This window comes from Motacilla alba, chromosome 7 (genome assembly GCF_015832195.1).
Source record: "Motacilla alba alba isolate MOTALB_02 chromosome 7, Motacilla_alba_V1.0_pri, whole genome shotgun sequence".
NCBI lineage: Eukaryota > Metazoa > Chordata > Aves > Passeriformes > Motacillidae > Motacilla > Motacilla alba.
Window position 1 is genome coordinate 28,194,406 of NC_052022.1, and position 23,359 is coordinate 28,217,764.

A 23,359-nucleotide genomic window follows, 5' to 3' on the forward strand; every position below is an offset into this window, starting at 1 on the left:
ACACTGTACCTTCAGAGAAATCTTGACTCCTTTACTGTGTGAGTAATGATTGTAACACTGTGACTACTCTCGGCAGTTCATGCAAATGACCCTTTAAATGGAAAGTGTAAATAAAATTGTAAGGATCTCTGTAAACTGAGAGCTGTCTGGTTAATATGGAATGTGAACACTTTCTGCAGTTCTGCATGTCCCTGGGGGCCTTTCCAAGGAGTGGCATTGTAGGTGGTTGGTTCTCCTAGACATCATCCTGTGGAGCCTGGGAAAGAGGAGCTGGCATGAGACTCTGTTTGTTGGGAAAAAAACTTAAGAATATTATAGCACTGTCATGACCCATCTCCTCTATGATCACTAGCTCTCATCTAGCCCAGTTATTGACTCCCAAGCAGCTGGGCTCCTACTGCACTGCAGATTTCCATTCAGATGATTTATCTCCCTGACAGGAGAGTGTCAGTGGTCCCAAAGAAGGTACAAGGATTTGTACCAGATTTTTGGATCAGAAAGTGAGGGGAGCAAAGAACAAATCTGAAAAATCATTTACCTTGTGTATCCATCAAGTTTAACTGCAGGGAGAAGGCTATAGTGAATGCTAGGTCATTGGAAATAGGCCTTTATAACAAAAGAGACCTTTCATTATAATGCTGAAAGTTCCCTCCATTTTCCTCTTGGTTATTTTTTTTTTTGTTTGGTTTGGTTTGGTTTTGGGTTTTTGGGGGTTTTTTTGTTTGTTTGGTTGGGGTTTTTTTCTTTTTGCTTGCTCTCAGCTGGGAGCTACCTTCTGCTTACTTCTGACTTGGGTGTGGTGAGCATGTTTTTCAACAGAGTCTGAGAGTAGACTGTCAAAACCAAATTTCTGGCCTGAATTGGTGGGACACAGAAAGTACTGGATTGTCTCGCTGTTTTTTTTTTGTTTGTTTGTTTTTTCCTTCAAAACACTAATTTATATTAACACTATTTTACCATTAAGACTCCTTTAAAATAGTTGGAGTCAAAATGTGTTATAATTTGTGTGATATCTTTAATCCCCACTTATAATGATGCCTCAAATGCCTGAAACCAACATGTGCTTCCTTGCTGGATTGGTTTTCTTCCATAGAAGACACTTCCCTTTTTTAAACTACTTAGAGTCACCTCATTCTGTAATTAAGGATTGAAAAGCCATAAATGACTGTCATTTTGGATGTGTTGCAGCGTATGGGAGTTTCTTACTGCAGAATCTAACTTGTGGGAAAATACATGGCCTTTGTGTCACTTGGAGGAGGGGAAGAGGGAATCTTCAGCCCTTTGCTCTTAAGTTACATGTCCTTGGAAGAAATGTAATTACCCTCATTACCTTCAGCATGTGTGTAAATCCTGTTACTGTGCATTGTACCAATGATTTTAATCAAATCATATGCTTCAGGGATTTAGTTTGTCAGCTCTGAGGGGTAAGAAAGAATGTAAATTTACCCCTTCATGCTTTTTTTCTTCTTTTTCTCTTCCCCCCTTGCCAGCCCCTGGCCTTGCATGCTTGGCTGTGTGCTGGAGTCACACTGACAGCCAGCTCTGAGGGTGGAAGTGAAGTTTCCCCAGGTCAGCTCAACAGGAACAGTGGATGATGTTCATTTTCTCTACAGCATTACGCAGGGACTCAGGGGCTATTTTGTTTGCTTATTAAACTGTACTTATTGTTTAGTATGTTGGGTTTTGAAAAATGAAGTAATATATTGAGTAGAAAGAGATCTGGACTGTCAGGAGTTACCAGATTTTTCAAGATAGCTACTACAAAAAGAGGTAAACCCCCCCCAAAAAGAATCCGAACAGTCGAACAGTTATGTCTGTCTGATGGTATTTGACAAATGGATTTGAATGCACACATGGCAGGAAGGGAGAGGTTAAGGGTTCGGCTTCTCCTTCTACCCGGGCTTGGGACAGCACGTTGGCTGCTATCCCTCAGCCCGGTGGGAACAAGCGCGGCCCCTCAGAGCTCGGCCCTCAGAGCCGAAGGCGGCGCGGTGCCCTCAGGACAGCCCCTGCGGCGGGATAGGGCACCCCGGCCCGAGGGCAGCGCCGTGTCCCTGAGGGGTCGCGGCTGCTCCCGCTGCGGGTCGCCCCGGCGTGCAGCAGGTGCCCGGGACCCGGGCCGGGGCTCGGGGCGGGTCCGTGTGGGTCCCGCCCGGTCCGGCGGCACCGCCCCCCGCGCTGCCCGGCGGGGCGGGGGCGCCGAGAGCCCCGGGCGGCCCTCGCTCCGCTCCGCTCCGGCAGCGGCCGCCGGCGCGAACAAAGGCGGCGGCGGCAGGCGGCGGTGGCGGCGCGGCCGTGCGCGGCAGCCCGCCCGCCCCTGCTTCCTGGGCCGGACCAGGCGAGGCGGCCCCCGCCCCGCCGCGAAGCGGAGCCGCCGCCGCCGCAGCAGCGCCGGTCGCGGGGCGCGCTCGCCGCCCGTCGCGGGAGCTGCATGTGCGCGGGAGCCGCGGCGGAGGATGGCCGTCCTCAAGCTCGCCGACCAGGTGGGCGCCGCGGGGCGGGCGGGAGCGGGCGGCGGGCTCAGCCTCAGCCGCAGCCCCCGCGGCGGTGCGGGCGGCCGGGGGAGGCCCTTCCCGCTGCCGGGGGCGGCCGTGGAAGCTCCTTCGCGGGAGGCGCCGTGTGGTGCCGGGTCCCCGCTGTCCGCCGATCCGCCGCCGATGCGCTTCTCTTCGCTTCCCGGCGGACATTGTCTGTGTGCGGCGGGCCGGGGGCTCGGGGCCGGGCAGGGCGCAGCTTGCCGGGGTCGCGGCGGCGGCAGCCGGTACCGGGCGCGGGCGCTCGCCCGTCCCCGCCGAGCTGCCGCCCCGCCGTCCCCGGTGAAACCCTGACATCTCCCCCCGGCGGGGTGGGATGGAGGTGGGTGACGGCTCGTTTCGAAAGGCCTCTCGGCTCTGCCTATCGTTCCTTTGGCTTTTTCCATCGTTTCGTTGCCGTGCCATACGTAGAAATAATTTCTCCTTTTTGCTTAGGAAGTATCTCTTCGGATAAGCTGTTGCCGTTCTTCGCAGGCTACTAGGAAAACCCGTAGTATTAACATTTGGATCGTGTTAAATTTAGCAGTGGGCAGACAGCTGTAATTAGTATTAAAGTGTTTCTTATCACTGGTAGCTAGAAGCATTTATAAATATTTAGTAAATTGATATTATGACTCCCACATCCTGGTTTATCCTTATACTCTACCAACTGTTACACACTTTGTGTGCTTTAATCGGCTATTTTTAATTCAGCGTGGTCCGCCTGTGATCTGCAGCGTGGGTGTCCTGCAAGCCTCCGACCCTTCCTGTGGGGTTCAGAAGCTCTGCCTGCAGCCAGTCCCTCTCCAAATACCCGTACTTGGAGATCACAAGCCTCGCTCACAGTCTATTTATGCTTTTCTGAAAAAATCTTCCACATGCACAAAGCTGCCACATAGCACATTGAAAAGAGTTTTGAAAGCTGCGAATGATAAAGCTGCTTCTAAAGTGAAAGCAGTACTAGGGGACCAGACTATAATGTGTTTTCACGTGTAACAGAAGGCAGTATTTATGGGCTGCCTCCTGACATGTCCCTTGAATAGCCTCATCTTTAGATCTGATGCTTATGACTGGCAGAGAAAATGTTTCACACCATGAGGCTTCACTACCCCATGGTGCACAGATCGAGTGTCACAAATAAGGAGATTCAGGTAGGAGCTGTGTGTTAAATATCCAAACAGCAAGCATTAATATAAAAAAGACATGTGTTACAAAGGACCAAAATTATTCCATTTCAGTACTTTTTACATGTTTAGTGAAGCCCTTGAATTTACTGCCTTTAGTATTTTTAAATCTTTGCCGACATCTTAAAGTGAGAATTTTGCTTCAGCAGCAGCAGTAGAAGTCAAAATATATTTAAGTCAAGTAGATCACATCTTGATGAAGTCTGTAGTGCTGTAGAAAAATGACAGGCTGTTGTCTTAGGGTTCTCCCTTTTTGTTTTCTCTAAGAACTCTCAAAGCAGAGGGAGGAGGCTTGTCAGAGCTGCTGTGACACCCCTGCAGTGTGCCTACTTTGAGAATGCTCAAAATTTTGGTGAATGCTCATCATTGTTCCTGGTCAGGTTGTAGCCTGGGACATGATAGGACAGGCTGATCCTTTTTCTTTGTGGACATAGGTTTCCTGTTGTTTATAGAGGGATATGTTGATCTACCTGTACTCATCCTACTGGGTCTCCTTTCATTTCCTTAATTTTCTTCAACAGATCTTCTTCTTTCACTTCTGAGAGAGTGGAGGAGGGGAAGGGCACGTTCTCTGTGGTGCTCTCTGTGGTGCTTCCTCTTAAACTGAGAGCAGAAGTTCTTGTGTGCCTGTTTCTGTGTGCTTGGAGCTGTTGCTGGTGGAGCCATTGCCACCTGCAGCCCGAGCAGTGTCACCAAGGCACCAGGGCTGCACCACAGCAGCTCTGTGTGATTCAGGGCAAGCTCTACTTCTCTTCTGTATCACATTGGAGGAGTGCTGTCCCCAGGCTGGCCCACCTTTAGCAGAGACACACACAGTAGCAGCAGCCTCGTGTGGTTGTAGATAGACTCAGTCAGAAGAGAGGTGAATCTCTGCTGGAAAATGATGTGTCTGGGAAGATTTGCATTTCTGTAACAACTCCTGTGTGTACTCAGGCTCACTGGGGTAGAGAGCAGACTCCTTTTGCATGTCTTCCTGCTCTTGAAGATTGAGGCAAGTGTGACAGTGATAACTTGTAGTAATTCAGGAAACGGTTTCCTTTTTCTTAAACACCAAAGGCCACAGCTCACGATGTCGTGCAGTGAGATTTGGAGTATGAGGGACACTCCGTGCATCCCTGCAGTGGTCAGGACCTGGGCTGCTGAGAGTGAGTGTGGGCTGCTCTTGGTGCAGCATGTGTGCGATTCTTCAGGTCTGAGTTGTGATGCTCAGGGAAGGTTGACTCTGAAACCAAGAGCTCTGTGCCTGTCATTGGGATTTCTGTAGCACATGATTCCTTCTGGATCCACAACTTTTTTTGACCTGTGAGGAGAGCATCATGTAGGAGATGACTAGAGAACCTCCCTGCTGGGAGTTTAAACATTTCTTTCCCTTTTTAAGTTATCTGTTTCCTCCTTGCCTCCATGCTCGGCTTTTCTTACCAAGTGTGTCTAACAGCATAGGTAGTATTCAGACAGATGAGAAATTAATCACACTACTTCTCCTACAGGCTTTGAAGACAGATTGTTAATAGTTGCTGCTTTTTTGATATAGCTGAAAGGTGCTAAAGTGCTGCTACACTTAAACCTTAAAAGAGATTATCAGTTGTTTTAGCTACATTCACTTGTTAGGCAGGAGAGCTTAGTTTAAGAGTTTAGCATTAGTGTAGGTTACTTGAATTTGCTTCTAGAGATGGTAATTATTAGCTCATCAGTTGAGCCAAGAGAAACCTGTAAGTGCTTTAACCACAGGAAGTGTGTTCTACCATCGCTCATTTCTAGATTAATTTCTTTCAGGCATGTAACTAGTCACTTTTGAATGACTAAATGCTAAGCAGAAAACAAGTTCAAATAATTCATATAACTTAAACTAATTGATAGGATTATAATCTTTGTGCACAGTTGTGTCTGTGCATTTGTAAACACTCTGATATTCTAAATATTTCTGTTGTCATATACAAATATTGCAAAACTTGCTCTAAATCTTAACACATTTATCTGGTCATTTTTTTAACTGTCTCTGCTGTGAATGTTAATTACACCAAGCACGCAAGTTGTTCTAAGGACTGAAAAAACCTCTTTTTCTTTTCAATTCTAAGAGTTATTGCTGTACTGTTCCCTATCCAAGTCGTTGGCTGTACCTTTTCCATTTCAATAAGCATTAGTATTTTGTATTGTGTGAGGGTACAATTGTTTATGATAAAAGGTTACAATTAAGCTAGAGTTCAGAAGGAGCAGAAGACAAGTGCTCCAACAAATGAGCAGCCAGAGGCTTTCAGGTGTGGGTGATGCTCTCAAAGGGTGAAGGCATTGATCTGCTTGTGACTTTCGTGGCTGCTTTTTCAGCAGCAGTTGTTGCCTGGACCCATCTCTCTCATCCTTTGAGTAATCAGCAGATGTAGGGCTCTTCCTGCTGCCACTCTCCCTGCCTGCTGTCTGCAGTTCTTTGCCCAGCTTATTCCTCATACTTGCAACAAGTAACCTGGTTTCTTGAGAACTGTTTGTTTGCCACCTGCAAACTTTTCCAGAGAAAGGACATCAGCTACTAGGCTATCAAGTGTGCTTTTTGTCTTCAGGGTTTCCACTTCTGGTTCTGAGCAGCAAACAGACAATTGCTCCTGTCAGCACTGTGTGAAAGGGTAAAATATCTTAAAATAGTTCTATATGTAAGCTTCTGTGATTCACCTTTTGGAAAATTATTTTGGAAGAACCTAAACTTTCTGTAATGTCTCCATCTCATTTTCAGTTTTGCCTTGCCAGCTGGGGCCTTCCTTGCAGAGTTGCCAGCTCTGCCCCCAGGTCTGCAAATTGTCTCTTTAGCTAACTCTGTCATCTTCTTTCTGTTTAACACCGACAAAGTTGCTCTGTGCATGGCTCTTTGATTTGGGATGCCAGCTCTGCCTTCACCTCCGTGGCACAAATGTGCCCATTGTGCCCATCAGAGCGGGGTGTGCGTGGGACAGGCACTGATGCCTGTCAGATGCTGATGCAAGCTCCACTGCCTGTTGTTGGTTATGGTTGTGCGTGTTCGCAGAGGAAATGTATCATTCTGTCTTTGAAAGACACTGAGAAGGTTTTGTATAAACAGCAATAAAATGGGAAGTTACCTAGGAAGTGCAGCCTGTGTAGCTGCTTGTAAGAGATGTAGTGCTTGCTGGTTTCATGTCCGCATTCCCACATTCAGTGAGAAGCTTGCTGTGACTCTTGAGACAGACACAGGCTCTAGCTAGCCTTGAGCCAGTGCATCTGGAGGGTCGTAGTTTACTGTGACTTCAGTGTCACCAGCCCAGGCCCTGTATGTACAAAACAACAGAATTACATTTAGGCTGCCCTCACAAGCATGCGTATGCATGCATAAGGGTAATGGAGCCCAGATGAATGGTAGTGTATGTACTTAGGCTGCTATTAACTGCAAACCCTCATCCTGTCTCCTGGTATTTTGGCTGTTGTCCTTGACTGCTGAGGGTAATGCAGTGTGACTAGAACTGAAAGGACCATTTCTCTCCCTTCCCCAAATGCTTTCCTGTGTTTGACAGTTCTTTGCTGACCATCAGGATCTTTTTTATTATGGTCGCAGAGAAACAACATTAAACAGATGTTTAAATAATTTTAAACAGATGTCAAATATCATAAAAATCTGCTGGGCAAAGACTGGACTTGTGTCTGAACACACTTAAAACCAAAATGAATACAACAGTAACAAATAGTCTCCTAACAAAACCAATTACATTTCCAAGTGATGGTGTGTCTAACTTATTTCAGAATCATTCAATTGACAATAATGTCTTTCTGTGTATCCTTTCTCTGTGACATGTAAAAGCATCTGAGGAAATGCCCCTGAATCTGCTGTATAAAATAGGAGTAATTAACCTGTTTCCCATGCCCACAGGCAGCCCACGAGTTAATTTGGTGTGGCATGTGATGCCACAATTCCTCCCCTCCTCATATTATGACTAGATAATATTAAGGTGTGTATATTAATTTGCAGTCTTCTAAGTGGTTTTGAAAGGGCTCACAGCCAGAAAGAGATAATCCATTTTAGTACAAAATACTCAGCCACAAAACTAAGGTAATTGTGGGGAAGGAAGGAGGAGGAGTTTACCCACAGGAGCGTGTCTCTATTATTTTGTGTGAAATGAAAATGTGGTTGGACCAAAATAATTCCACTGTGGCTACCAGTGTCTTTCTGGAGCCATGATGTTCCTAGGTATCATGCATACTGTGAGACATGGCTCCATGCTTTTTAAAATAATAAAAAAAACTTTGGAAAAACTGGGATGTGCCAGGATTCCTGGTCTTGTTCAGACATGTAGGAGTGATGGTTGCTGCCATTTGGTATAGATGGCAGCTTAGCTCTGACACAGAATCATCAAATTGGATCAAATTGTTTAGATTGGATTCAGGATCATAGATCCCAACCATAAACCCAACACTGCCAAGAACACCATGGAAATAATGTCTAAATGCCTTCAGGGACGGTCCTGTTCAGAGGTGGTGGCTTTGGGTCACCAAAGAGAGCAAGATACAGGCTCAAAAGGGAAGCTGCTTTGCTGCCTTTTTTTTTTTTTTTCTTTTTTTTTCTTTTTTTTTTGGTCGTGGCTTCAGCAGTGTTTCTCTTTCTGATAATTTTGTAACTTGTTTCAAGGTAAAAAAGAAGCACTTGAGTCGGGAAAATTTGTGGCGTGGTCAAGTATGTCATAGCTGTTTCTTTAGCAGGGAAACCCTGCGGAGGTTTGCTCTTTGGTAATGCTGGAAGGGTTTGGAGTGGTTTTGCCAGATGCCTGGCTGTTTTGAGGGGGGTGTGCCTGCCCATGTTAGGGTGTTAGTTTTCTTGAGTTGCAGATGGCATCCAGCAGAACTTACCCTCCTGGACTCTCTTGAGGTGTGGTATTTTATCCAGGCCTGACAAGCGCCCATGACCTCCTCCTGCTCATCTCTTAAATGAAGATGTTGTTGTCATGGCTACATTTAGTACAGAAATAAACATTGCTCCCAGCTTGGGTGCTTGTGTAATGGCTTGGTTCCAGGAAGGTGATGTTTTTATCTGGATCCTTGCTCGAGGGTGGACAGATGTTTTCTGTGACCTGGGAAGCGCGGTGCCCGAGCTGGAGCTGGCCGTCGCTGGGCTGCACATGATGTGCCTCTCCCGGGGCACCGTTTCGGGTCGGTGCCGCTGTCAGCAGCACCGCACAGCGCTGACGGTCGCACGCTGGGCTGGGAGCAAATCCCTGCAGGCAGAGACAACTTTTAAGCCTTGTTTCTAGAGGTCTGTGTGTAGCTGATCCTGCTTGCTTGTTGCCAAGAGAGGCAGAGGCTGGGATGTGTTGGCGATGGGAAGGGTTTCCCTGCTCTGGCTTTGCGGTCTGTTCAGGGAGGAGCCTGGCCAAGTCCCCTCTCCTCTTCCTGAAGCTGCCCCACCATTAACAGATCTCTGCTTGTGGAATGAGCGGCTTACTCTTTAGGAGCCACTTTTGGAGTTAATTCTGTCTTCAGGCTAATAACTAATGCTTCAACTAACATATTATGTTTTTAGGCTTTTTTTTAACCTCTGTCCAGAATTTTTTCCTTTCAGTGGTACTAATACAGGTACTAATACTAAGCTGCTGCCAACAGATGCCTACAGGAACCAGATACTGTAGGTATAAGCCTGTTAGGCAAATGTTTCAAAGTATATTCTGATAGCATTGACCATTTCCTCTGTCTTTTATTCCTGCTTTTTTGAATGCCCTACTTCACATGCTGCCTCTGTATGTTGCAGATCATACAGGTGGGCTAAACTTGCTGACAGACTCCCTCTGTATTTTAAGCCTTTAATGTGTTTTTTTGGCGGTTCCCATATTTAAATTAGCTGTTTTGTTGTTGTTGTTTCCAGAAGTACATATCTATATTTTGTCACTTTTTTTGTTAGCTGGAAAGCTTGGGCTGCAAAGTTCCCACAGCTGCTGTCTGTGGCTTCAGCCTTTTTTTCTTTGCTGCACTAGAAACATGTAGCAGCATGTAGGAACCCTTCAGCCTGGTGATGGGTGGGAATCAAAGCATTACAAAATTACATTTAAAGGGGAGAAATTATTTTGCAGTTTTAACCAAGGGTTTGAGGTCATTCTTGGACGTTTTTAAGGAGTTGGTCAACAAATTACAGCATTTAGTTGTGGCTAGGTAATTGTGACATTCTGAAAGAGCGTGTGCTTTTTAATGACAGACATTTGCATGTGTTTTGCTTTTGGGGGAAGAAAAGTCTTTCCTGTCTGCAGATGTACAACCAAAAATGGAGGCTGTTGAATGAATTTCATCCATGCAGTGCTGAACCTCCTGGCCTAGCAGGCTTGTCTGCTTGATGTTTTTTCTTCGAGTTACGAGCTGGTTTTTATATACGGACGTGCATTTTTGTGCTGGAATTATTTGTCAAGGCTTGCTCTGTTATTTTTAAAAGAGTACTTGGGGAGAATGCCCTCACAAAGCCCCGCTTCCCCCTCACAGCTGCATGCTACTGCAAATTTGTGAGCAAGTAGGCAAAACCAGGGTACTTAACTCCTGCATATGGTCTTAACTGATGTACCTGATGGCATCTATTTACTGAGCTGAGGCTTCAGCTCCTTTCCATAAAGGAATCGGTTTCTTATGGAAAACCCTTGTCTTATTGAATTATGTACATGCAGGATTGCTTCAAGGGCCATGTGTTGATATCCTTAATAGCACAAAGTCTGCAAATAATCTTTAGTGATGAATAATTTTCTATTTAAGTGTTAGCATTTTTATTCTGGTAATTTTTTGGATCTCATTGTGTGGCCTGGTTTTTTCCCCCGTCTTGCAGCCTGTGTAATTTTATAGACTTATTGCTTGAACAAATGTCTTTTGTCCATACAAAAGCTTTAGTAGAACAGTTGTTTGGTGTCTGCTTGGTTGCATACCTCTAACTACATGTCTCTGTAAATGAGGTACTGCCAGAAGTAAAGAGCATGTAACTTACAGAAATTTAAGAGGAAAAATGTGAAAATCAAGTATTCTGTCTGCAGTGTATCAGCTGAAAAGAAAGCACCAGTCAACTGCACCATTAGGTGCACAAGCTTTCACATTCTAAATATGATCTAATAATTTCTGTGAAAGAAAATGAGTGTGAACATTAATAAGCTTTTATATGCGCTTTGTCATTAATAATGTAGATAATACCATTCAGATGGAGAACATAACCCATTTCATCACAGCATCATTTTAACATGATTGGCTCCTTGCCTTTCCAAGGTGAAAGAGCCACAGATTGCCTTCTGAAATCTCATCCTCACATAAATGGCTGTATCAAATCTAGACCAGCTGTACAGGAATATAGGGAAGCTGCTTTGTATTTATAACGCACTGGTAGCAGCACCTGTCTTGCTGTGTTTCTATGTATAAAGTTGATTTTTCCCATACTTCTAAGATATAAAGGTGGGCATCGTGTCCTTTTCACTAGTGTTTTTATTCCTGCCTCTCTAGGTGTTTGTTTTGTTTTTGTAATAAAGATTACTTCTGTTGTCTTCTGTGCAATAAGGCAGCACAACAAAGCTGTGCCTGTGCTGTGGGGCCTTGCTGGCAGCAGTAGATGGGTACATCAAGCTGTCTGGTGTCACCAGGCTGGGCTGGTGTCACTGCTGGAGCCAGCCTTCTTGCCATGGGGACCCTGGCATCTTGAAGCTAGAATCCCACAGTGGATTCTTACGCACCTGGTAAAACACTGATTTGCTTAGTGTGGTCTTTAGTTGTTTAGCATGCCCAGGGTAAAAAATTGAAGAACAATGGCCTAAAAAAACCCATATTGTCTTTCTGCTTCCAGCTGTTTTAATGTGCTTGCCAGTGCAACATGCAGCACTTATCTCCAATTTAGAAACAAGAGAGGGACTTATTTAGTCATTGACTCCAAGAACATTTTAAAAGTGTGCTACCAATGAAGTAAATGTGGTGTTCTGCAACCATTGCCTCTGTTTGAGATGAGCAGGCTTAGGTGAGTGATCTTGTTGCACCTTGCTTGGCATTAATCAAGCCTAGTATGAGGATTTTTTTTTCTTTTAATGTAAACAAGTCTTTATCCTTTAGCTATATGCATAATCCTGCTCCTCTTTAGGAGATGTGGCCCAGCTTCTGATGGGGTTTTCTGCAAGGGGAGCCTGTGGCTCCAATAACCTTGGCTGGACACAAATCTGAGACTTTTTTAAAAAGCTGCCAAGGTAGCTTTAGAATTTGGAGAGAGGAGGTGGAAGAAGAAGACTTGCCCTGGGAAGCTGAGGCAGAGAGCAGGAGGGATGATAGGAGGAGGCAGAGGAGAAGGCAGGCACTGTGTAGCTGGAGGTACAGTGCTGCTGCCTGATGGCACTGCCAAGAGAAGATGCTTGTTACCCTTTTCACAGCTGGAGAACTGCTGCAGAGAAACTCTGTGGTTTCCTTGAGTCAGGCTGAGAAGGGGGCTGGTGGCAGAGCAAGAGCCAAATCCTGATTTACCTCTTTCAGTGGCTGATTCACAGTGATGCCCTTCCTTCCTGCAGGTTGTTTTAACACTGTTTACTGTGTGGGCTGATGCCAATCTCATGATGTTGCAAGGTGAGAAATGAATGGTGGCATTCATTGTCACAGTAGTGTTAAATTCAATTAACGTATTGGAATTTTTAGATATTTGTTCTGTAAACTGTAAAATCAGAATTGCTGCTGCTTTAGAGCAAGTGCTCTGTTAGGAGGAAATGGTTTCTAGGTCACCTGGTGTAGGTAAAGACTTATTCTGGCTGATTGCTGTGGGTGGCTGCCTTTGGTCACTAATCTTGTGTCATGGGCTTAGCATTGTGTCCTGGCAGTGCAGATGGTAAAAGTGAGATCAGCCTGTTATGCATCAATACTGCTTGTTTAGCCTAAATGTCCTAATAATCCAGGACTGCCTGACTCTGCCATGGAGCACACATACATGTGAAGCTGGGTCATTCAGATAAATAGAGATTAGCCTCTCAAATCTGAAAAAATCTTTCTTACTGTCAGGGGATTAGATGGTGCCCTTTGGGTGCATTTCACTCAAGCTCCATTTCATGTCTGGCTCAAACTCAGCAGTCTTAGAATCATGAAATCATTTAGGTAGGATAATACCCTTTAGATCATTGAGTTCAGCTGTTGAAAACACCATTAAACAACCACCACAGCTGGCACACTACAAACTCATCAGAATACAACACAGTCCTTCAGCAGAAATGTGGTTTAACGTAGTGCTGGCTGATTCCCATCCCATGTTTGAGTCATTTAGTAGGGATCAATACATTTAAATTGAATTCTAACACAGGTAATCCCCTTGAATACAAAGTAGGCATTTTAAACCCATTCAGAAACCCCACCCATGTCTTCTCACTAAGCTCTGCTTATTACAGGTAAATATTCATAGACATATAACCTAGTTTCTAATTAGAAGAAGTTCCTCCTTCCAGAAGCATTTTCAAGAAGACTGGTAAACATGTCCATCACCCCTGGTTCCCAGAGGAGCGTTGTCTTTTCTGCAAACAGGAGCCAATGGAGCCGAACAGATTCGCCCTCCTCTACAGCAAAGGTTCGGACTAGCTAAACCAGCCATGTAGCCTGTGCAGCTCCAAGAGTGACTTATCCAGACCTGGGTTCTCTGAGGATGTGCCCACTGCTGGTGGGGAGATCACACAGCCCAGGAGCACCCGCATGCTGTGGCTTGGCAGGTGCAGCTACCTGGGGTAGCTGGTTACAGAAGCCTTGTGTTTATCCTCTTCCTACAGGCACAGCTTTCACATTAGTCAGGGATTGCATTTGGGATCTCCTGGTTCCTGTTCCTGGGTAGAGTTTGCATATCTTTAATGGGGTTTTATGCATGCTTCGTGCCCTCCAAGGCAGATTTGTGATTCACCAGAGAGCTGTCTGGAAAAGGAGAGACAAATGACGGCAAACCACAGAGCAGGCACATGATCTTCAGCACTTCTTGTTCCCGCGGGGCTGGCAGAAGACAGCTCCAAACAACTGTCTGAAAACCCTTGTGTGACTGCTAAGGGATGACTCTGTGCAGACACATGGTCTCCAACCCTTCAAAGACCTGCACGCTTTCAGACAGTTGTCTGGGAATTCTTCAGTTGGCTCTATGGTTTGGACAAAAATTAAAAATAGGTGTACAAGCAGGTGTAATTCGGTGCCTGAAGCCTCCAAAAAGCTTTAGCATGGAACAAGCTTTCTCCTAGGGCTTGTGTACAACTGCTTGTCTAGGACCAAGCAAATAGGGAAGGGTCTGACCCACAGAAGTAACAAAATCTCTTTATGCATTTTCTTTTCCTTTGGGATTATTGAGCTGTTCAGAGTCTGCTGGACTGAATTGTGCTGCTACTTGCTGGAATATTGTAACATTAAAAAAAAAAAAAAGTACAGTGCAAATAACCGCTTCACCTCTGTAGGTACAATTCCAACCATAGTGTCACATTTGTTTTATTCCTGATGCTGCTTCTGTTGATGTATTTTGTTTGCTTTCAAGCACTAGGCTTGGAGAAAAACACTCCAGAATTTTGCCTGTTCTTAACAAAGTGTTCAGCTGATACATTAATTGGACCTTGAACATGTGCAGTAATATTTTTAAGCTACAGTAGATGTTTCACCAGTAAGATAATTCTCTCTAAAGAGGGATAAACAGTCTGCTCAGCCAGAAAAGAGCTTGCTTTCTGGTGCCTTATTGCATAAATTCCTGCATGTTGTACTGCCCCACAGAGTTGTGCTGAGCCCTGGTGTTCATGACAAGTGGAATCAACATAAAAGCTATCTTTCTGCTGAGGTCTGCCTTAACCAAGCTGAAAAGCCAGTCAGACCTACATTATATTGCCCATGCCCTGTTTTTGGGAAACAAATGTGGTTGAAGACAAGCTTTGTATTATCAGCAAGCCCTTAGAGGGTAGTAAAACTGCCTGTAGAAATATAAGTAGAAGGGGCTTTAATTGGTTGGGGTCTGTTCCCTGGTGCTCTCCTTACCTGCACAGCAGAGCCAGGCTTGGGATCCTGTCTCTGGTTTCTTGCCCTACCACCAGGCAGGCCTGGGTGCTGCTTGAGATGTGGGGGGACTGCCACAGGTTGGGCAAAGCCAGAGCAGCTTTATTGGCAGTGACTGCCCAGATCCTGCTTCTGGGAAGGGACCATGTCTATGCGAAGCATTTGCTTCCCCATCCTGAGGATTAAGGATCCAACCTGTGGGCTTTTTTCTTTCACAGTGGGGGGTCTGCTTTGTTACACTGCCAGCCCTTTCCCTAAATAGTGGCTAACCCTGGATTTGAAGCCCCCAGTAGGGACAGCAGAGTTCAAGTGTCTTGTTGATCTTTGTTGCTGAGGCGAAGTTGGATCATTTGCTACGAGCTGATTTTAGCTGTGCTTGGAAATTTACTGAAACAGCTACTCTGAAATAACTATTCTGAAGAGATATTTTGGTGTGGGCGCTCATATTCTTGCATAAGAGTGTAGTTTGCTGGTCTGTCTTCGTGCACCTTGGAAATGAAATAATTGCTGACTAACTATTCAAGAATATTTGAAGTTCTATTCAAGTGCTATTGGTAAATGCCTGAGCACAGAAAAGGCCACTACAAAGAACAAAGACACCTCCCATCCCAACCCTAGTGCAAAGAGGATGTTCTTCCCAAGGTATTTAAATAGTTCTGTTCATTCATGTTTGTTTAGAAAAGAGCAGTGGTAAGTTTTATGTTGCATGGTTTCAAATATTTCATATTCATTAACAAACGAGTACCAATTAATTTTACATTATGATGCTTAAGGGTTAGACTGCAAGGAATGGTATTTAGCGGTGGCTGTTTGGCAATTATGACCTTGTCTATAATAACAGACTCAATAAATTCTTGATGTGAGAGAGCACCATTAATCAACACAGAGTTAATTAACTGTGCTGCTTACTTAGGAAGTGCTGTGCAGAATGGTCTGAATCTCTGCAGTGCTACAGGCTGAAAATGTCTGATTTGTCTGATACCTGCCTTGTTTACATAGAAATTTCCCTCAAAACTGATGCTGAAGAGGGAGCAACACTTCCTCCAGGTTACTGAACACTGATCTCACAGGTCATTTTCTTCCATGGCTCAGATACGCTGGCAAGACCTTACACGGGTCACTGTGTCACTTAGACTTTCTGTCACCTCCACGCAGAAGGTGGAAGCCTTTGGATGAGTGCTGCAGTGCTGGTAATGGAAAGTGCTCTTGCATCAATGTTTTTGTTTAGGTTAATCCTATAAGACTACCAGGAAATGAGGAATAATGGTGATAATTAAGAGTTATACTCATCAGCTCTAATTTAGACTTTATACAGGACTGTTTTTTTCTTGTGTATTTTCTTTAATAGTCTGAAGTGGTGTCCAAAAATGGGAAAATGAACAAGATTCAGCACATGTTCAGAGACACAAGAATTCACCTCTGTACCATTCACCTCTCCACACTCCAAAGAGATCTTTTCATTTTCCTTATAATGTGATACTTGAAAGTATGAAACTGTCTTGGCCTTTTGGAGCGGCCATCCTTTTGTTGGCTCAGTGTACATATTAATGTGAAGGATGGATTTCTAACCTGGCATTGTACATTTTAATGTATATTTTAAATTATATATGTACATTTATTTATATATGTACATTTTTATTACATTGTACATCATCTGTCTTTTTTGTTGTCTCTTGAACCGCTTTATTAGCTGTGGTCACTGTGGACTGTCACAAAAGGATTCAAAGGTCTGAGTCATGGGAGTGCTTTGAGCTTGCTGAGAACAGTGCTCACCAAGAGCCAGTTTGGAGAGTGTGAGTTACTCCAATATAAGAGAAATGAGAGAAAGCAACTGTTTTCTTGTTGCTGGAATGTGAAACCTCCCGAGTTCGTATGCCCTGTTTTTATTCTTGAAGTTAATTTAACTTAGAGGTATAGTACAAGCAGTCTTCTCTCTTTTTTTTTTTTTTTTTTTAGCAAGTGCAGTTAAGTGTAATCCTTCATCTTCTGTCCTCTCTCTGCCACCTGGGCTCTTAGTCTTAATTAGAGCCTGTTTAGCAAATAGCTAATACATGAGTGGCTTAGTATAACTACCACAAGAGATGGCAACCAAATAGGTCCAGAAATAGATGAGCAGAAACTGTATAGTCTGAAAGTGTAATGGAATGCTCTTTACCACTTATAATGATGCAACTAATTATAGGGGCCTGAGAGTGGGGAAGGGAAAGAGAGAGGAAGAGATTTTCACTTTAGATCTCAGGGCACAGAAAAGTGATGGTTCAGCCAATCTCTCATCTGCAAATGGGATTTTTCTGCTGCAGCCACACAGCTTCTGTATTTGATACAAAGGAAAGCAATAACTCGTAAATGATAGAAAAACAACTGTTCATTTTTTTTCCCCCCGCTTTTTTACTACCCACTCTGGGAAACAGAAGTCAACTAAAACCTCTTCTTATTAACCCCGAAGTGTAGCTGGTGGTTATGGCCTGGCATTCCTCCTTTTCTGCCCTCCCATCCAGCTCCCTCCCTGAGCGGCTGGCGTGGCTCCTGCTGACTCTGGCTGCGCATCCTGTGCTCCAGCTGCCATGCAGACAGCACGTGCAGAGAGCCTGCTTCACTTAGGTATGTAACACTTTCTCAAATTCAGCCTTGGGCCTGCTGCTTCAAGAGCTGCAGGGGAGTCAATCCAGTGAATGGCAATACTGTACTAAGCTGCTATAATGACAGCTCTTCCATTTGAGTGCTGTGGCCCTCGGTCCCACACACAGAGGTTTTAAGATATACATGACATGGTACGTGTATAGATCCTTAACATATATTTTTTTTGATTTCTGAGTTGCATTCAACCATGGTTTTCTTTCGAGCCATGCACGTTATTTCATGTTTGGAGAAGCCCTTTCTCCCTTGCCTGTATATTAGTGCAATTTTTCCTTCCTCATACCTCTCATGTTTTCAGAGTGTGGTGGAAGATGGTCTGTGCTTTCCCGTGTGCCTAGCTTGTGTCACAGAGTCCCAAGTACTGGACTTTACTCCTTTTACCCCCTTTTATGCTTCCAGCACAGTCTCTCTTTTCCTTTTTTTGCCAGATGCCAGAGTGTCTTCTCACTTCTGCCAAGTGCTGTGAAGTCAGATGAAAGGTAGTAGTTAAAGCTCCCTTTGCAGCAGTCCTTCCCTTGGGTGTGCTGGCAGAAATCCCTTGGATCTCTGCTGAAGTTTCATCATCCCCTTCATTCTTAACTTCAGAAGAACTAGGATTGTTCAGAAGTTCTAGGATCATTTTCTCCTGACCCCACCAAAAAATCTGAGCAGGGGGCAGTACAAGCCAGAGTCATTAGTTTTCAGTAGTTTAAGGTATCATATATAATTTGTGGTTCATCATTTCAGATGATTTCATGAAGAGGTTTTTCTTCATTTGTTTTGGCCTTATAAACATACCATATTTTTTCTCTTCCAACAAAATGCAGATGATTTTATAAATATGTTAGGTGTAAGTTGAAGACGATAAATGATACTAAAGATCAGTTGGTTATATGATGTAGAAGGTATACAAGTAATGGATGCAATCAGAAAAGGCTGAAAAATTGAAATGTAAAACAGCCCTAGTAGCAATGTGACATTTTAGGCTATTTTTGAGTATATGAAGGACGGAGGAGATGCAAGACTGGAGACAGGCAAATGCTGTGCCTATTTTGAAAGGGGGGAAGTGAGAAGCCAGGGAATTAGTGTAATGCTAAGACTGTGAAGTATACAAAGGAAGTTGTTGGACAGATTTATAGATATCTGGATGATGTTACGGTAATAAAAAAAAAAAAAAAGAAAACCACAGAAAAGCATGGAAATAAATGTTACTCCTAATGAAGGGCCCATATGTTTACTTTTTTCTTATAAAGATTCAGAGAGGTGGGAAGGCTGGTATTATTTCAGATTTTGGAACTACAATACCATTTGTTAATTTTTTTAAAAGCCCTAAGTATGGTGAGGTGCAGCCTGGTCCCCCAAATTTCAGCAGCAGTTGAACTTCCATGTATTTAATAGCATGCAGCCTTTTTTGGTCATATGAGGAAGATTGTGATGTTGAAAAGTCATAAAATGTCTTGTTCCCAGAAGTCTCTGGCATAACGTTATTTCTGTAGATTCACAGAATCTCAGGATTTCTGAGAAGTGAAGTCTCTGCTGTTGACTTTTCTTCTCTGTTCAGGGAAATTGGACTTGGTGCACATTTTTTGAAACTTGCAGACCACCAGCAGAAACTGCCCTGTGAATGGCCCAGACTTGTGCGAGCTGCTCCAGCCGCAAGGGGAATAAGAGGAAACAGTAAGTGCCAGGCTTGTTCCTCATCTGAGTGTGATGACAGAGGCTGACACCTGGGCAATTTTCAACTGTTCCTAAACTGGGGATCTGATAAAAGAGCCCACTGTATCTTCACCACTCCTTTCTTGTGACCCTTCTTTGCAGACCCTCAGAAGGGAGCTCTTCACTTTCTGCCAGTGATGCAGCTTTCTGATCAAGCTTTTTGCCATGGCTGCAGCAAACTTGGTCAATAGTACAGGAAGAAAGACACTTTTGGCATGGATAAAAATGACAGGATTTTGTTGCCAAGGCAAGCAATTCCAGTTTCAGCATGCTGAAAAGGGGGAAAATATGCCATTGTCTAGTTTAGTGAAAGCTATAAAACTGAAGAGAAATAAATGTACTCTAAAATATGTGAGGAATTTGACAGTGTCTGAATTTACCCAGCATTATGAGGTAGCAATTGCTTGTAGATTGACTCTTCCTTCAGAAGCATTTTTAATCCTTAAATGGTGCACTGAAGTTGTTTTCTTGCATTCCAGTATAAATATTTCCATCATGTTACAAGACAGATGAATGAATGGAAGGGAGAGTGATAAAGTGATATTATCTGATGGGAAGATTTCTTCTTAAGAGGTCTAAAAGGGCTGTCTGTTTTGGGCATTTTGATTCTGTTGGTATAGCTGAAGGACAACTGAATGGAGGTTTTAATATTAAGGTGTGACATGGGTGTCTTTGTATCAGAATTCCTCCTTGAAAAAGACTCTTGCTTAATGGCTTGCCAGATGAAGGAGTTAACCTCTTACAATATTTGTTATATATTTGGAATTTCGAATATTTTATTCATCTGGCTGCAGCTAGATAAACCAGAATTTCTGCTGCTTGTATGGTTTTTAAAGGTTTGGTATATTTGGCTCCTTTCTAACTTTATAATAAATTCCATCTGAAAGGAGCGGTGATTAAGGAGAGCTAAGAGAACAGATACCTATACACAGCAGATTTCAGAGTACATTTACCTGTTTCTCATGACTGTAGAACATACACTGTAATTGCTTGAGAGGCCTTCAAGCTGAAGAGAATTAAATCTAATCTTGAAAACAAAGGACAAGTTAGATGAGGAGAGAACAGTAGGGAACGTGATTTCCGCGTGCCTCAAATACCTGGGATGGGTTATTTTGTGATTTGAGAAGCCTTTGTGGTAAGGTAGGAGCTCTGTGTGGCTGATGCCAGTTCTTTCTGAACTCCATGCTCTCAAACCACATTGTAAACATTACCTTTACCTCAGTGGGTTGGCTGGGTCTCACAGATAGATTTAATGCATTCTTGAAAGCATTTGAGCTTGTTGATCTCTTTCCCATTCCAGTCAGTTCCTAATGAAACCACTGCAGGTGCTTGTTCCAAACAGAGGACTCTCCTGGGGAACTGGAGCAGAGAACAGGAATGATGCACTGCTATGTTTCCATTGGGAAGAAGCAGTACAGACATCATGCTTACAGCATTTCCTTGTGCAAACCTTAGGAATTGTCTTTTCAGTGACTGTGCTGTTCCAACACGGACTCTTCCGCATGGCTCTTCATTCTCCCCCTGAATGCAGAACGAATGTCCCATCTGGTTTTGTAAAGGTGTAGGTTTGCACACGAGCAGCCACACTTCCCTGATGTTCAAGGAGGCCCTGACCTATCTGTAAGCTTCCATTGCAACCAGTGATGCCAGTGTTTGCAGTTCTGGGGCTGCATGGCTGAGCCCAGAACCCACTGTTCAAAAAGGAATGGTGTTGTTTCTCCCTCTCTTACTATACTCCTCCAGAGCTTGTTAAAGCCAGTATTCACTGTTTGGGGTTATTGTCTTGTCAACGCTTGAATCTTTCATAAAAAACTTAACACCATCTTTCCCACCTCATCCTGGCTCCAAACTGTTATTAAATTCAGTGTGTTGATCCCCTGCGACATTTCTCTCCTTGTTATCAGTGTAGCTGAGACCCTTTGGCTGCCTTTGCTTTTCCCTTCCTGAACTTTGTCTTGCTTCCTTTTGAACCACCCAAAGACTGTTTCTGAAACTATCCTGTAATTATTTCCATCTGTTTACTTTCTTTGAATTTTTCTCCTGCTGTATTCTTGTCTTCTGGAGCTCTTTTTTGCTTTCTTTTCTGCCAGCTGTGATTTTGCTTTGGCTAATGCTCTTGGCACCATTGCAGGGTTTCTGTAGAGAGAGGGGGCCTCTGCAGATGGCCTGTGGGCAAGCTGCTGTGGCCAGGGGCATCAGCTCAACATAGTCCCTAAAACCAGCGCCCAGACTCAAGGTCTGGCGAGGCAGAGCCAGGTATTTCTTGTTAAATGAGGAATGCTTTGTGTGATTGCTCCTGTGCCAGGGATGATTTTACACCCAAGTGCTTTGTGAACAGTGAAACTTCCAGATAGTTTCCTCTGTTTCCTGGTTGAAATTGTTTCAGCAAAGAAATTCCTCGTTGAAAGTCAGGGCCATAAAATACTGTGCCTTGTATTCTGTATTCTGTCTGGCTTTGAAGTGTCTGGTGCTAAATTCTGTGTGTGAAGCATTCTGTCATGCTATTAGAAGGCACCTACATTTATAGCTGCAATTTGATTTCTAAAAATGTTGCCTTTTTTATTAAAAAGAATTTGTTTGGGTGTGTGGCTTAAAACAGCAATAAAGCCATATCCTGTCTCTAAAAGGTAAGTGTTATTGAATGTTCAGGAATGTGTTCAATATACAGATATAAATTAAAAATTCAATCCCTGAGTGCTGTAATAAAAGAAGTTAGGACTGAAATAGCAATAGGCCTGTGAGTTTTATTATGTCATTGCAGGAATTTCTGTGGACAGTGTATAGAAGACCTGGATTATCTGAAACTGGCTGTCCCAAACCAGCCAGGGCTCCTGCTCCCTAGTCCCTAGGAGCTAGGGAAGTGAGGATCTCTGCTGGCTCAAGTATTGTCTGCCAAAGGAACTCCCAAAACTGAGTGATGCTCCAACATAGCTGCTCTAACAAGATGCCTTACAACTGTGTGATTTCACTTTAATTTATCCTAGCTGTTACATTTCTGATGTCTGTCTTCCCTCTCCTTTAAATCACAATTATTTTCCCCCTGGAAGCTGTGTTGAAAAGGTGAGAGTATTTTAGTTTGCACTGTATCTCTTGCACCCTTTGGACAGTTGTATGTAAATTTAAGCTTGATTGTGACCCTGCCAGCTGGCAAAGGAAATGACTTGCAGAGCAGCTTGGGGCCTTTGCTGCCAGCCCCTCGGCCCAGGCTGTGCCCACCTGAGCACTGGTGCTGCATCCTGGACTGCTTTTGAGCACCTTGGTCTGAACTGCTCCATGGAATAACCTGTGCCTTAACATGGGCTGTTCTGGGATGTCTGAGACCAGCTGGCCTGGCACGCTATCAGAGCATGCAGAGGCTCCTTTGTATCTGGAGAAACAAGCCATGGGGAATATTGATCTTCTGAAAGACATTCATTGCTCCTTTTCTTTGAATCCTGTTTCACCTTTCAAGGTGAAGATGAGATGGCAGGACAAAGTAATGGCTTGGAGGGCTGTCTGGGGCTTGTGGGGCCATCTGTTTTGCAGGCCTGGTATTAATTCCCTGCATATGTGTTGTTGCTCTACAATCTGTTTATACAGTATGTGCAGGTTCAGAAGAAATGTGCAGCAAGCAGAAGAAATGCATTTATCTTCTGCTGGCAGAGACAGCAGCCCTGCAGAACTGACTTAAAATATGGTTGTTTGCTTGTGGGATAAGCAGAAATATGTCTTCTCTGGTTGTCGAGCAATTTCTTTGAATGTCACTTGCTTTTTACAATTAACCCACCACAAAATACCTTAATGAAACCTTCTGGGCATTTTTAACTCCCAGCACAACTTACTGGATTTATGTCAGTTGTCTGTAACAATAATGGCAAATATTATTGCCATTCAGGAACTACCTTTCAGATGTGCAGACATAAAAGCTTGGCTCCACCAAAATTTATGGGCACGTTGCCATTACCTTGAGCAGACTAGCATTTCCCCCTTGGATGTTGGCTCCTGATCCTGGGAAGGCTCAAGGGCTAGCCTTGTTTGCGTTTCATATGTGTCTGTTTGCATGAGCTCCTTGGGCTGGAATCACCATGCTGGGGGAGCATCTCTTGGAGGTTTCGTATTGAAGTATTAATCCAGATGAGTAATTTAACACAGGTTGTATTTAGAATTTTGGAAGATCACCCCTTATTTCTAACTTTGTCTTTAATTTAGGTGTTAATGCTGGGGTTGCTGAAATAGACTGTTGAAATTGAATGTGTCTTGAGCCTGCATTGTGATAGCACAGACAGATCTTGGTCTTGCTTTTAACGTAATTCCTGGTAATTTCCTCATGTTAACAAAGCATGCTGGAGGAGGCACTCTGATGCTGGCAGTTGGCCATGAGGC

At 44.0% G+C, this 23,359-nt stretch overlaps 1 protein-coding gene across 8 annotated transcripts in view; it reads left to right on the top strand.

The window, feature by feature from the left end:
* Positions 1-1,820: 1,820 nt before the first annotated feature.
* ANKRD44 (ankyrin repeat domain 44) overlaps positions 1,821-23,359 on the top strand; it is a 132,702-nt gene continuing 111,163 nt past the window's right edge. For all 8 annotated transcript variants that reach the window (XM_038142600.1, XM_038142605.1, XM_038142603.1 and 5 more), the window contains exon 1: positions 1,821-2,483. In XM_038142600.1, coding sequence (XP_037998528.1) covers positions 1,836-2,483 — 648 coding nt within the window. In that variant the 5' untranslated portion in view covers positions 1,821-1,835. The remainder of the gene's footprint in view (positions 2,484-23,359) is intronic.